The 13486-nt window shown below is 36.8% G+C and overlaps 1 protein-coding gene across 1 annotated transcript; it reads right to left on the bottom strand.

The window, feature by feature from the left end:
• Positions 1-387: 387 nt before the first annotated feature.
• LOC117302748 lies at positions 388-10262 on the bottom strand. Its single transcript, XM_033786769.1, has 4 exons — positions 8980-10262; positions 4589-4732; positions 2169-2496; positions 388-1535 (listed from the first exon to the last, which is right to left on the bottom strand). The coding sequence occupies exons 1-4, from the start codon at positions 9368-9370 to the stop codon at positions 1289-1291; spliced, it is 1110 nt and encodes a 369-aa protein (XP_033642660.1). The 5' UTR covers positions 9371-10262; the 3' UTR covers positions 388-1288.
• Between the last annotated feature and the right edge of the window lie 3224 nt (positions 10263-13486).

Here is a 13486-nt window from a genome sequence, read left to right as displayed (position 1 = left end):
ACCAATAGTGTCCACTGTCTTTAAGGCCTGTACTGTGTTTTCAACAAAATTTTTATTTATTTTTTTGGGACGGGAGGGGGTGTCTTTTTTTTTATAATCAGGTATTGCTTGCATTTTGTAGTTGCACCAACACCATTGGTCGAAAATGCCCTGTGGTGTGAAATTGAACTCTTTGCATATTTATTGCCTCCCAGTAATGACAGAAAACACCAGTACTATCCACTTTGAATCTGTCTGTACTACACATGGCTTGAGGCAAACCCATTGTCACAGCGACATATCTAGTTGCCTCTTAATATTTATGCATGAGGTACGTCACAATTAGTCACAATGCTAACCAAAAAAAAGGCGAGGGGCGCAGCCACTGCAAGTGATGGGGGACTTGCGCCCATAGCCTCATTTTGGACAAGAATTATGACGTCATGCATAAATATTAAGAGAGGCGTATAGGGCTTATAGCCCTGACATGCCACAAGGTTTCCAGGGTAGAAAAGTTACTCCATATATCATTTGCTCTTAATTCTTTAAAAGCTATTAACTTCACCCCAATTTACATTAATACGGTTGAACACATTTTATGTTATCAGAACTTGGATGTCAAGTTTTTTCTTTTATTTAAGTGACATTTGCTGCATTATCACGCATGTGCTCACATGCGCAAACACACACACTGTCACATATACCTGTGTGACAATGTTCAACTTTCAATTCTGTACTTTTTACATGTACTGAGATTTGATGCAGAGAACAAAAATTATAATTGAAGTTAAAAGAGCTGGCTGTTTTACAGAGGTGCTGAGTAATTTATTTTTCAATGATATCCTTCTACTTGATTTATGTATTTTAAAACAATACATTTTAAAACAATACATTTTAACATAACTGTTGACATATAACAATTTAAGGCAAACATCAAATCAAAATGTTTTCCTTGCCTTGCAACAAATGAAGTTAACCTTCCTTTTTTCCATGAGTTTAAATTGATTTACTGTGAAAACATATTTCAGAATGTATCTAAAACTATCTGTTACCTTAGTGCCGACAGTAGTATAATTGAAACTAATATCATTTTGCAGCAATCCATGTGACAACCCTGATAGAGGTCAATAGATAACTGCAGCAAACAGCTGATTCAGTCGTTTCAACATCCGTAAGTTGGGGAAACAAAGATCTACACGATTTCATGCATACATGTATCTAAGAACAAATAAAGTCCTGTGAGATTTCTAGACGCGGTGAATTGCTTAGCTGATAATAACGTTTTGACAAGCTATGACAACATGGCTGTTTATAATGCTTTGACAAGCTCTGACAACATGGCTGGATAGTTTTGTTCAATACTTAATGATGGTAAAGTTAGCGTTTTATCGCCATCTTTCACTGCTACAACTGATAGATGTGAAGAAGGTCCAACACTCTGTCGATGTGATTCAATACTCAGTAGTGGTAAGAGCCCATCTGCCACAGCATCTATCAAATATGGATCTTCACCAATCACATGCTTGTGATGCGACTGTGAACAGTCTCTCTTAGGTCTGTGAACAATCAAACAGTTAGAACTTTTATTCATCAATACTCCAATCAATTTTAGAAATACGTAACAAACCTACTGGCCACTTGCATTTAGTCTTGGACAGCTTGTAACTGGAATGTTATCTTGGACTGGTACTTTCAAACATTTCAACCTTAGCTGTTTTTGCTACTCTTATCCAGCATGTCTATTAACTTGATATGAATGAATGCAGATGTTGGGTACTTGTTCAGTCATGTCATTAGGCTACTCAGTGCACAGCTTGAGTGTCTAATTATTTTATTACTTCATTGCAAAGGTACGACAATCAGTGTAACACCTTTGTGTGTTTTTCACAAAAATGTGTCACATTTAGAACCTGAATGTAATCATTCTCTCCTTTTCACTGCTTTATCAATTTGTTATGTTTTGTGTAAAAGAATCATGAATGTGTTGACATTGAGGTGCAACATGTAGGTAACTTGCTTTGTAGGTGACAATTTTTGACATGTGAATGGGTTTCCTAATGACAATCAGAAAAACAAAACAAGGTTAACACAATACAATAAAACGTCAGGAACAAATAAAACACTTTTGGACCCACTACAGACCATTTGTCAGACTGCTAAAATGATTTGACTTCTTTTTATCAGCTTACCTTCCTCTTTTGATTGATGAGTTTACGTTACTTTTCTTGTCTTTTTCTATTCCATCAAATAACTTAGCAAGAAGGTTGGAACTTGTTGCAGATACTCTTAGGATCCTTCTAGCTGCAGGTTTAAGTTGCTTGGGTTTGATACGTTCCTTTACAAGAGTGTCTGTTTCTCCTTCTCTGGATGCATCTTGTAATGTCTCAACTGATCTGCAAGTATCTTGCCTATCATATTGTGAATGTGTTTTTTGAGGTCTCTCTAATCGTTCACATTTCACCACTGATTTGCTTTGCTTTGCCTCTTGGTCTGATGTTGGTGTAACTGGCCGCACATCTGGGTGAAACAAATTAAAATTGTCAATAGAATAAAATTGTTAAACAATATCCATAATCTTATTGAAGAAAGATAGCTTAGTTTTTTCAACGTTGTGCTATAGGTAAACAATTTTGACAGTTACCAAACTAAAATTTGACATAACCTGATCATGTGGGGATGTATTATATGTGATGTAAAGACCTGGAAACTAGCGAATAAGTGGCCCCTAAACCCGCATATATTTTGTACATCTAGTGTTTGCGCTTTGTGCTCATCTTAACATGCATTTAAGTACACGTTGAAACTTGTAAATAAACCTATTACAGGCCTGTATGCTTCGTTTTTGAAAGGGCAAGGGCACCAAGGCATTTTCTCCTTGGTAAAGGGCACCCTATGAGGAAATTGTAAATTTGTACTGCAGAGCATTTTAAGGGCACCAAGGCAATGACCAGGGGCCACGGAGGCAATCGCCTTCATTGCCTCCGTGAAGTATCAGGCCTGCCATTATGTTCATATATGGTCTTCTCTTGTTAACATTTAGCAGAGCTCACAGTTTGACAGCAAAATAAGGCCCTTGTATGAACATGAGTTAAAAAAAAAAAAAAAAAAAAAAAAGGTTTATATTTGGGAATAACAGTGCTGAGCTGAGGACTAGGTCTTCACTACGTAATTTTTATGACCTAGTTTTTGGTTGGTGCCTGGCCGCTGTGGACCACGCTGATGCTCTGGCTTGGTCTGTTAACAGCGGCCAGGCACCAACACGGTTAAGACCGGGTCCTTACACTATTATTCCCTAATTATTTCATTACAGCAGGCTTGACAAGAATATAACTCAATATGAAGACAATTTTTTTATTGAAAGTGTTTTCCTTTACACATGTGATAAAGCATTGACAAGATGTTCCAAAGACTGAGACCAGAGCAGCAGGGTAAATTACCTTTAAAAACACAATTTAATTCTACCATCAAGCATTGTCAAGGATGAGAAACGATGCGTTGAGTTTTGCCAGAGTATATTGAACGATATTCAAACTCACTTTTGGGGGCAGTCACTACCCCTAGAAAGAACTACATTCATTTAATATGACAATGACATTCGTTTTATGTTTTGCAAAACAAGACTGTTGCACACTGATGACTGTATCAATAAACAACCACAGTTTGTACTGTAAAGAAACATCATTGCAACATAGACCCATAGCAATTCCCAAGTCCAATTAATTATATGACATACATGTAGCTACTGACTTAATTGCATCCAAGAGTTAACAAAAATAGCACACTGCCTATCCTGGTCAAGTTTTAATGAGGGATGAAAATATGAGCATCTTGCCAATACAAACTGTCTGTGCATAATACCCTCCTGCTAATAAGGTCATGTGGATTTTACTCTACTAGAGCGGGATCCAATTCCGGCCTCGACATGAGGGATGGAAATCAATAGACAAATGTATTTTCCTAATGATAATTATAATTATTAGGAAAATACATTTAATAGTAATTAACAATAACAACAAATGGCATTTAAAACGCTCTACTTAGTATAACTAAAGCACAGCGCTAATTACAATAATCATTAAGTACATGAAAATAAATAAATTTAAAATGAATAATCAAATGAAATGATAGCCACACCTGTAAAGCAATAAACTGATTAGTGAATATAGCAGATTCAAAATTATTTGAACTTGTATGTTTACTTGCTACGATGTTATCAATGCGTTATAAGTGAAATTCACTTTAGGGTTTTTAAAAGCAGGGTTGTTTTTTATGTGTGAGGGGCGGACATCAATATAATTTGAAAAAGTAGGCCTAGACTGCCTTTTTTCAACAAATTCAAATATTTGATTGAAACTTAAAAAAATTATTAAATTAATTCGTAGTAATTATGAACAATGAAAAGTTGCTGCAACACTTGATGAATTGTCAATGCTTGTTATTGAGCAGCTTTTTACAGCCAAAGTCAAGAACTCTCATTTGCCAATACATAGTAATCAGATATCAGGATTTCATAAAGTATTATCAATCCGTCCTTGTGAGATGTGATGAGCCAATTACAACGATTTACATTAAGATGTTGATCATTTCTACAATACAAACCCAAACTTACCTGTAATTTCAGCAATACATGGTTGCTCTGTTTTAGAGACGGGTGGTAATACAGTATACATTGCTCCAGGGGGTGCTGTGTTGACTGTATTTGGTTGTTGCCAAAAGGACTGTGGTAAGGCTCGTAGTTTCATAGGCAAAGGATCTGAATAAAAACAAGCAGTCAGTGGTCAAGGACTAAAAGAGCTTATTGAACAAATATTAATACAACAATGTCATATCCCCACACCTTAAAATTATCAACAAAAAATACCCCCCCCCTATAAAAAAAAAAGGGGAAAAAAACATAAAATTAATAAATAGCCTAATAAATATTATTTAGTAGGCCTGCTATTTATTCATGTTATGGTTTAATAAAAACAAAGTAATAATAATAATAATAGTTGGGGTTAATCTTTGAAACTGTTAAAGTGATAATTGTTGGTGCATGACAATTTGATATCTCACTCCAATAAAGACAAAACCATCAAATGTTTTGTTCTCAGAAACTAGTTTATATTCATGTTGATTCTACACGTATGGGCAATGGGGTAAGCCTATATATGGGGTAGGCCATTATGGGGTAGGCCTACGTATATGGGGCAGGCCTGATGAAATTATTGTTTATGTCAGATGACTCAAAACTAGGGTTTGGCGATTAAACCATAATCCAAATTCCTTAATTTAAGTAAAGCCACATTGAAACTTACAATTAATGTTTAAACAAAAGAGGGGGAAACAAGAGACATTATTTTCTTGTTTGAGCTCGAGTCATGATGTAAACTACAGTTTGGCTTGGACTCGAAAGAAAAGCTCCTCAATGGTTTTATATTCTCTTTTTTTTTTTTAAGAAGTCACAAGTACTGTTTACTGCTTAGGAAAAAAACACACAAAACTTTTCAGAATATTTGCATACATTTAAATATATAGAGCAATCATTGACCTAGATACACTACAACAAATGCCCGTCTTGAACAATATTTTTGTTTAAAATATTTCAAGACATGATCTGGCACTGGTGACCTAAAACTGTTATTCTACTAACCAGCATGGCTACCTCTACCTACATTAAAAGAAGTAGACTGTGTTTAAAAATTTACTGTTTACAAAATGACAAATTGTACATCTTATCATGAAGCCTTTAAACGGCATGCAGATCCTTGTCATTTGACTTAAAGCCATTATACACTTCCGGTAAATAATATTGTCCAAGTCCCACACTAAGCTTCGTGTATCACAACAATTATGATACAAAATACCAAACCTGTGAAAATTTAGGCTCAATCGGTCATCAGAGTCGGGAGAAAATAACGGGAAAACCCACTCTTGTTTCGGCACATTTCGCCGTGTCATGACATGTGTTTAAAATAAATCCGTAATTCTCGCTATCGAGAATTTATATTGTTTTAATGTTTTCTCAAAAAGTAAAGCATTTCATGGAATAACATTTCAAGAGAAGTCTTTCACCATTACCTTCTGTAAACCCTGTAAGTTATTTGTAAATCTGTGAACTTTTGTCTTTCTTTTCTGTACCGAAAGTGTGTAATGGCTTTAAGGATGCATCATTCATCCTCCATTTTGAAAAGAACAGAGTCTAACATGTATACTACTGCCTCAATGCTTTTACAATTTAATATCTCAGGCTTCCTAATAATCATTTTCGGCCGTTCATTATAACGAGGAAGGTTGTGTCATTAGGGTCAAGGTTTGGGGTCTACTTGTACAATGTACATGGATAATTCTCCGTCACTTGAAGGGATTTTTATAATTTTCAGAGAATTAGCGGTTGCCGAGTTTGTGTGTGTCTATTCTGTGTTTGTTTTTAAGGAAAACACAATATTTGTACACCTGTAGACGTTGCACATTTTAAAATAGCAGAAAAGATCTGATAAATATTCACATCATAAAACAATTTTGGACAACAATTTAGCAATGTCACTTTGTAAAAAATGTTAAGACATTTGCAAATGACAAATTTACATCACATGAAAAATTAACCAATGAAATACAATTTTCTTTTTGTTTTCATCTCATGAGTTAATACTTTAGAAATGCCTGCATGCTATTCATATTCAACGTTGACCATCACCACAAGAAACCTATTTTATACATGAAAGAAGGTTGCATAGCAACCGTTGCTATGGCATCACAATAGTGTTTCTGCTTCATTACAAGGTTGTACACACTTAGTGTATGGTGCAATACAAGCATCAGGACAAATCTCCATCATGGCAATGAAAATGGATTTTTGGATTTTGTATCAATTGGTCATCCGTCCTCTGTACATCCAAACTACACCTTTTAAAATGTGGGATGCATTCATTTTGTCAAACTGAATACGGGGTTGGAAAAATTGCTATACATTACAAAGATGTGCCTCATTTGGCCTCAGTGAGGGTGCTTAAAATTCAATTAATGTTTTACATGTATTCACTTGTATTAAAGGATTGGAACACGTTGCCTTGGATCGGACGAGTTGGTCAAAACAAAAGCGTTTGTAACCGTTGTTTATATAATGCATATGGTTGGAAAGATGTTTTAAAAGTAGAATACAATGATCCACACAAGTTTGCCTCGAAATTGCGTGGTTTTCCTTCTACTGTGCGAACTAACACGGTCGGCCATTTATGGGAGTCAAAATTTTGACCCCCATAAATGGCTGACGTGTTAGTCGTCAAGGTAAAGGGAAAACCACGCAATTTCGAGGTATGTTTGTGTGCATCATTGTATTCTACTTTTACAACATCTTTCCAGCCATATGCATTTTATAAAAAAACGGTTACAAACACTTTCCAAAGACCAACTTGACCGATCCAAGGCAATGTGTTCCTTTAATTGATGTGGTTTCAACCATTTGTACGTATCTGCTTATGTCATTCTGTCAAATAATCTTTATATTTTTAAATAAATGTATATTGTATATTTCTCTTAATATTTGTATGGAGCTGCTCTACTGTTGTAATTGCCTGCAAAGGTTGATTAAAGTTTTTTTAATTGAACTGAATTAGCGAGTGATTTCATACATTGTGTAAAGGGAATCTAGCACTAGGGGCCTCAGTGAGTGCATTTTTTAGGAAGTGCTTTCATTGTGTATAAAGGGGATGCATTTAATAGTCAAGAATGCACCAAATTTGTCTTTTATAGGCCATAGAATCTATTATTATTACTTGAGACAGGCTACACACATGTAGGCTTGCAACATTAACCAATAAACATTGACAAACCTATTGAACAATCTCGACGTAATCAATATCAAATCAAGATATCGCTGCATTACAAGGTTTGTCAAAATTCATCTTGCTATCAAATAATAGCCATCGTCGGGTTATAGGACCCAACGAAAACAACACTTTTATTTGGCTGTGTCCAACTGGTTTAATATTTAAAAAACCCATGTTTTAAGCCCTTTGGCCTTTTCGCTTTCAGTAGTGGAGTCTATCCAAAACCTGTCAACCAAAACTGGGAAAAAGTCAACTTTTTGTTGTACACGTACATTGAATTGATAACAACAATTATGCGTGTGAGCCGAGTTTGTAAGGGTGTTTTTTTTTGCTAAATCTCATCACATATCCAAGATATACGCCATTATAGACAATTAATGGCGCAATCTGAGTGCGACTGGGCAGAATTTTAACCTAATTGGATTCTTTAAACAAAGCTAGTCAAATCAACTTTGGCTCGTTCCTCAAGGAACTGATTTAAGTTTTAAAAAAATTCAAATCCTCAGTGCATTGGTTCATTTCAAACAAGTCCGCATTATGTCCCGCACGTTTTTACATAATTAATTTTTACTATGATATAGCAAATGGATACTCCTACAACTATGCGATTTCGCTTTGCTATCGTCTCCATAGCGAAACGAAATCGCATAGTTCTAGGAGTAGCAAACGGATACATGTACATGAATGAAACACAAACTTCGGTTCCATCAACTTCGTCACACAACCCAAATCTACGGCAGCAGTTTTTTCCAAGCATCTCATTAGTTAAGACATTTTCAAATCAAAGACTCTCTCACTTGAAGTACTTCAAATATTCACCCATCTCATCCACACAATACGCATTGATGCGTCTTTAGACATTTTTTTTGCGGGCTCCAAACTACAGTCTGTACAGAAGTATCCTTTTTATGTGGCGAAGATCAACAACTTAAAGTGTTTTCTTTTTTAAGACCCCAAGGCCAAGTTTACATCCCAGGGGTCGATTTCACAAAGAGTTAGGACTCGTCTTATCTCGAGTTAGGACGAGTAACTCGTCTTAACTTAGGATTAATCTTAAGGTCCGCATGCTACAGTGCAGGGTTGGGACTCGTCCCAAGTCCCAAGATTAGTCTCAAGTTAGGAAGAGTTTTGTGAAATCGACGGCAGGCAATTTAAAATGTTCATGCATGACTACATTTAATTGAATGCTTACCCTTTTTTGTCTTTTGTTTGGCCCTGCTCTGTGGAACTGATGAGAGTTTATTGCTATTGCTGTTATTATTGTTTTTGTCCCTTCCAGAATCTTGGACATCTGGACAAAACAAAGTGTCTCTAGGAACAGTCATGGCAGAATTCTTTTTTATCTTTTTTTTCAACTTAACAGAGCTGCAAGTGCGTAACTTCAAGGCCTGGATTTCTTGAGCATGATGCTTAAACCCAGCTGGGCGTATGTAGATTGGACCACTAGATGTACTACTGCACGGTGATGGTGGTATATCTTCAAGGTCAGAGTTCTCACCCTCCTCAGATGAACTTCCACTAAGTGGAGCAGAAGGTCCTCTCTTTACTGTTAAATAGCTAGCCGGGGGTAGCACTTTTGCCATGATGAAATTTCTTGGTGAAATAGTTTTCTTTCAAGTGTAAGTAGCCTATATTATAACACTGTGACTGTGTTCACTTTAAAAATCAACATATATCATACAAATTGCAAGTAATTCCTAGCAGAATTGCAATGATATGCTTCATGTACATGTACGACACATAACTGTAGTTTGGTATTTCAATGTCATTTGTAAGAAGTCCGAGGACAATAATGCATTGTAAAAACAAAGAAAAGGTATTCAGATCAGCCAGTAGCTAACATACTGGACTGCAATTGCTTGCACTTGCAGCTCAACACTGGACCTCCTCATTTGAAATACACTATTTCAAATAATTACATACAAGTGAAGTACAACATTGATAGCTTTTTAATGCCAATATTTTTTAGTGCAAACTTTTAAGTCACCACACGATCAGGTGGTAGTAAAAACAACTGAATCTCCAGTGCATACATCCCACGGAAAAGGTTGTCAATTGGAAGAAGAGCAGTGCAGCTTGCATACGACACCGCCACCCGCAACAGCCCTACAATACAATGAGCTCCTTGTTCTATCCATCATGACATGAAAGACAAGAACATGTAAACTTGAGCATGAACACTGTACTGATCGGCTGTATTACTTGAAGCTGTACGTTACATCGTCACTATCGTGCAGTGCGATGATCAATGCAGTTCAGTGCGAAGACGGAGTCGTAGATAGTACGGCAGTGTTGTTGATACTGTATTGACCATCCACGGTGTATCATCAAGCTAGCATTTTCCTCAGAGTCATATATATACGTGAGATGACATCAACATTATATTTCTGTCCTTTCAAAACACACACTTTGACAAAATTTCATTGGATTCTGGTACGACTTCACATTGCCAACTCACTGCGACAATGTTTTTTCGCGGCGTTTTGTTGAGCTATAAACAGTTGTCTGTTACTAAGCACTGATGACAACATTGATTGGTAAATGGTGACGTCAATATTATTATTAGCCACACGTGTACACATACTATACTACACCTAACGCAAAGTGCTTTGCGTTGGCTAGACTCGGGGACAAGTCGTTAATGTTCCCACGCGGTGAGATTCTGGTTGTCGCGGTGCTCTCGCGAGATCACTGCTCTAGTCTCGCGGAGACAGCAGCAGTCTCGCAAGAATACCACAAGAATCGGAACAACGCTATTCTATGGTGGCCCTGAAGGGACATCGCACATCGCAAATATCTTTGCAAATATTTGCGATGTCGCAAACATCTTTGCAAATATCTTTGCAAATATTTGCGATGTCACAAATATCTTTGCAAATATTTGCGATGTCGCAAATATCTTTGCAAATATTTGCGATGTCGCAAATATCTTTACAAATATCTTTGCAAATATTTGCTATGTAGCAAATATCTTTGCAAATATTTGCGATGTCGCAAATATCTTTGCAAATAATTATTTGTGATGTCGAACATTTTATCGCATACTTTGTCGCATAGTTTACATATTTGTGGCGAGAAATTTGTCCAGAGCCTAAAGGGTTGTTTGGGTTCCAGCCTTCATTCCATTAACACGTACACATGGGTGGATAGTCGGATACAGTCCGCGCGTGTTTTTTTTTTATGTCATTACAACTTGCGCGCACGCGGCACACCGGATAGCACGCACAGCCCCAAAAATGTAACACACGAAAAAAGACAATCACCACGAGCGCCTTTACCAACTCGTTGTGTACATAGTTAATATGCAAACTATGCGAAGAAGTATGCAATAATTTTTGTGACATCACAAATATTTGCAAAGATATTTGCGACATCGCAAATATCTGCAAAGATATTTGCGACATCACAAATATTTGCAAAGATACTTGCGACATCGCAAATATTTGCAAAGATATTTGCAAAGATATTTGCGACATCGCAAATATTTGCAAAGATATTTGCGATGTGCGATGTCCCTTCAGGGCCCCCATACTATCCCCACCGCGACGGACAGTCTAACGACTTGTCCACAAGTGCGCTATTTATGATGCGTAAATGGCGGCGCAATTCCTTCAAACGGGTAGCTTTATCAACACCTTGGTAATTACTCAAAATAATTATAAGCATAAAACCTCACTTGGTAACGAGTAATGGGGAGAGGTTGATAGTTGATGGAACATCCAAGAAGGAAACGACTAATAAACCTTTTGTTTTTTCCCCCACCTCCCCACCCTTGATATTTTCCTTTGTGTTTTCATCTTCTTCTGGTCAAGCCAGTCCCTTCCCTTCAACCCCCCCCCCTTTTGTCCCCCATTCATTGTTTACCCCTTGCTTTTTTCTGTATGCTTTCTAATCCCATTCATGTATATCACTATTTTTTGGCAGAGTAAAATATTGTGAGAAATGGCTCCCTCTGAAGTGACGTAGTTTTCGAGAAAAAAGTAATTTTCCACGAATTTGATTTCGAGACCTCAAAATTTGAATTTGAGGTCTTGAAATAAAGCATCTGAAAGCACACAACTTAGTGTGAACAGTTTTTTGTTTTTCTATCATATATACAGTACAGTTTTCTCAAGTCCGATGACCAATCGAGCTCAATTTCACGGTTTGTTATTTTATGCATCATGTTGAGATAATACCAAGTGAAAAGACTCGGGTATTTGACAGTTACCAATAGTGTCCAGTGTCTTTAATTTAGTGTAAGTGGAAAGTGTTTTGAAAAAAATAAAAATTTCGATTATTGTACAGGAAAGAAGAGAAAAACATGACGATCGATCCTCCACGATTATTTGATATATTGCTACGTATTTTTTTGCTGAAGTTTCCCAATAAAACTAACCACAGGCATATATTTTATAAAGTGTATAAGACAAAGTTCGTGAACTGCAAAAAAAGATGAGACATTTCCGTATCAAACGATAATGACATTTATTATTTCTAAACAAAAACTCAGACGAGAAAATGTATTAAGATTCAGATAGATGTTTTAAATTCAATTCATTTATAAATTTACTATATAAACCTCAGAGAGCAAGTCAAGTCGCTTTTCGGCTTTATGTGAAAACGCAAAAATCGGAGCACCCACTTTTGGCACCGTGCCAAGGGATAATTCCACGCGGTAGAGCAATACACCAATTCCGGGTGGTGCTTATTTTTTGTCCTTTTAAGTTTTTGCTCTTCGTGAAAACGCAAAAGCCGGCGCGCTCATGATTGGCACTGCGCCAGCTGTACAACCACCGTGGTAAGGTATACCAAAAAATAAATTTACAAAACAGTTTATGGCTCTTCGTGAAAACATAATTCCAGGTTCTTGAGGTTTTTGTCATTTATCAAATTAGCGTAATTAAGAAACTAGACAATTTTGAGACCTATAACTTCGTAAATAGTTAGATCCCGATCACAATAGTCAAATCCACCAAAAAAATCAAAATCCGTTTTTTTATCGATTTTTAAGGTTTTTGGCCCTTCGTGAAATTGCTGACTAGCTAGTCATATCACCAGATTTGCCCCATTTTTACCACTTTCAAAAATCATGACACTTAATCCTCAATCAATGTCCAATGAACACTCAAGTCAAAACACCTTTGAGAAAATATTTTTGAAGAAAAAGGACAAAAACTTACCAGATACCGGAGCGATTTCCCAGGTTTATGTTATTTTGAACTTGTCGCATCGCTTTGCGAACGCTTTAATTAGGCACACCGCCTGCATTGGCTTTAAAACAATAGCTGGCATAAAAACTCCTGGATCTACGGCGGCCGACAGGACTGATGATACCATACCGACCATCAACGATACTGTTCGAATGATGACGACAACACATTCGGAACATTTCGGATAACTTCGGAGGAATTCCTCCTTTTTGGTCACGTGATTTTGGGTGATACCGGACCCTAAATTCGACAGAGCCTAGTCGGAGATTTTTGGGTCTGGGAACCAGACTAGTTTAAACCCAATGAGGCCTGTTTCTTGACAATTTTACAGAGACGAAGTCGAGGTAAATTATCAAGAACCATGCCTCGGCGGGTTTGAGCCATTTGTTGAAAACCGATTCAACACACTTTGATTCCCATTTATAACTACCTTTTTGGTCAAAACATGCGCGTCGCGCATATCGCGTGATGTGGCACAACTATTCCAGCCGTTGCTCTCTTTAAAAC

The sequence above is a fragment of the Asterias rubens genome, chromosome 18 (assembly GCF_902459465.1).
Source record: "Asterias rubens chromosome 18, eAstRub1.3, whole genome shotgun sequence".
NCBI lineage: Eukaryota > Metazoa > Echinodermata > Asteroidea > Forcipulatida > Asteriidae > Asterias > Asterias rubens.
This window is presented reverse-complemented; position numbering and strand designations above follow the sequence as displayed.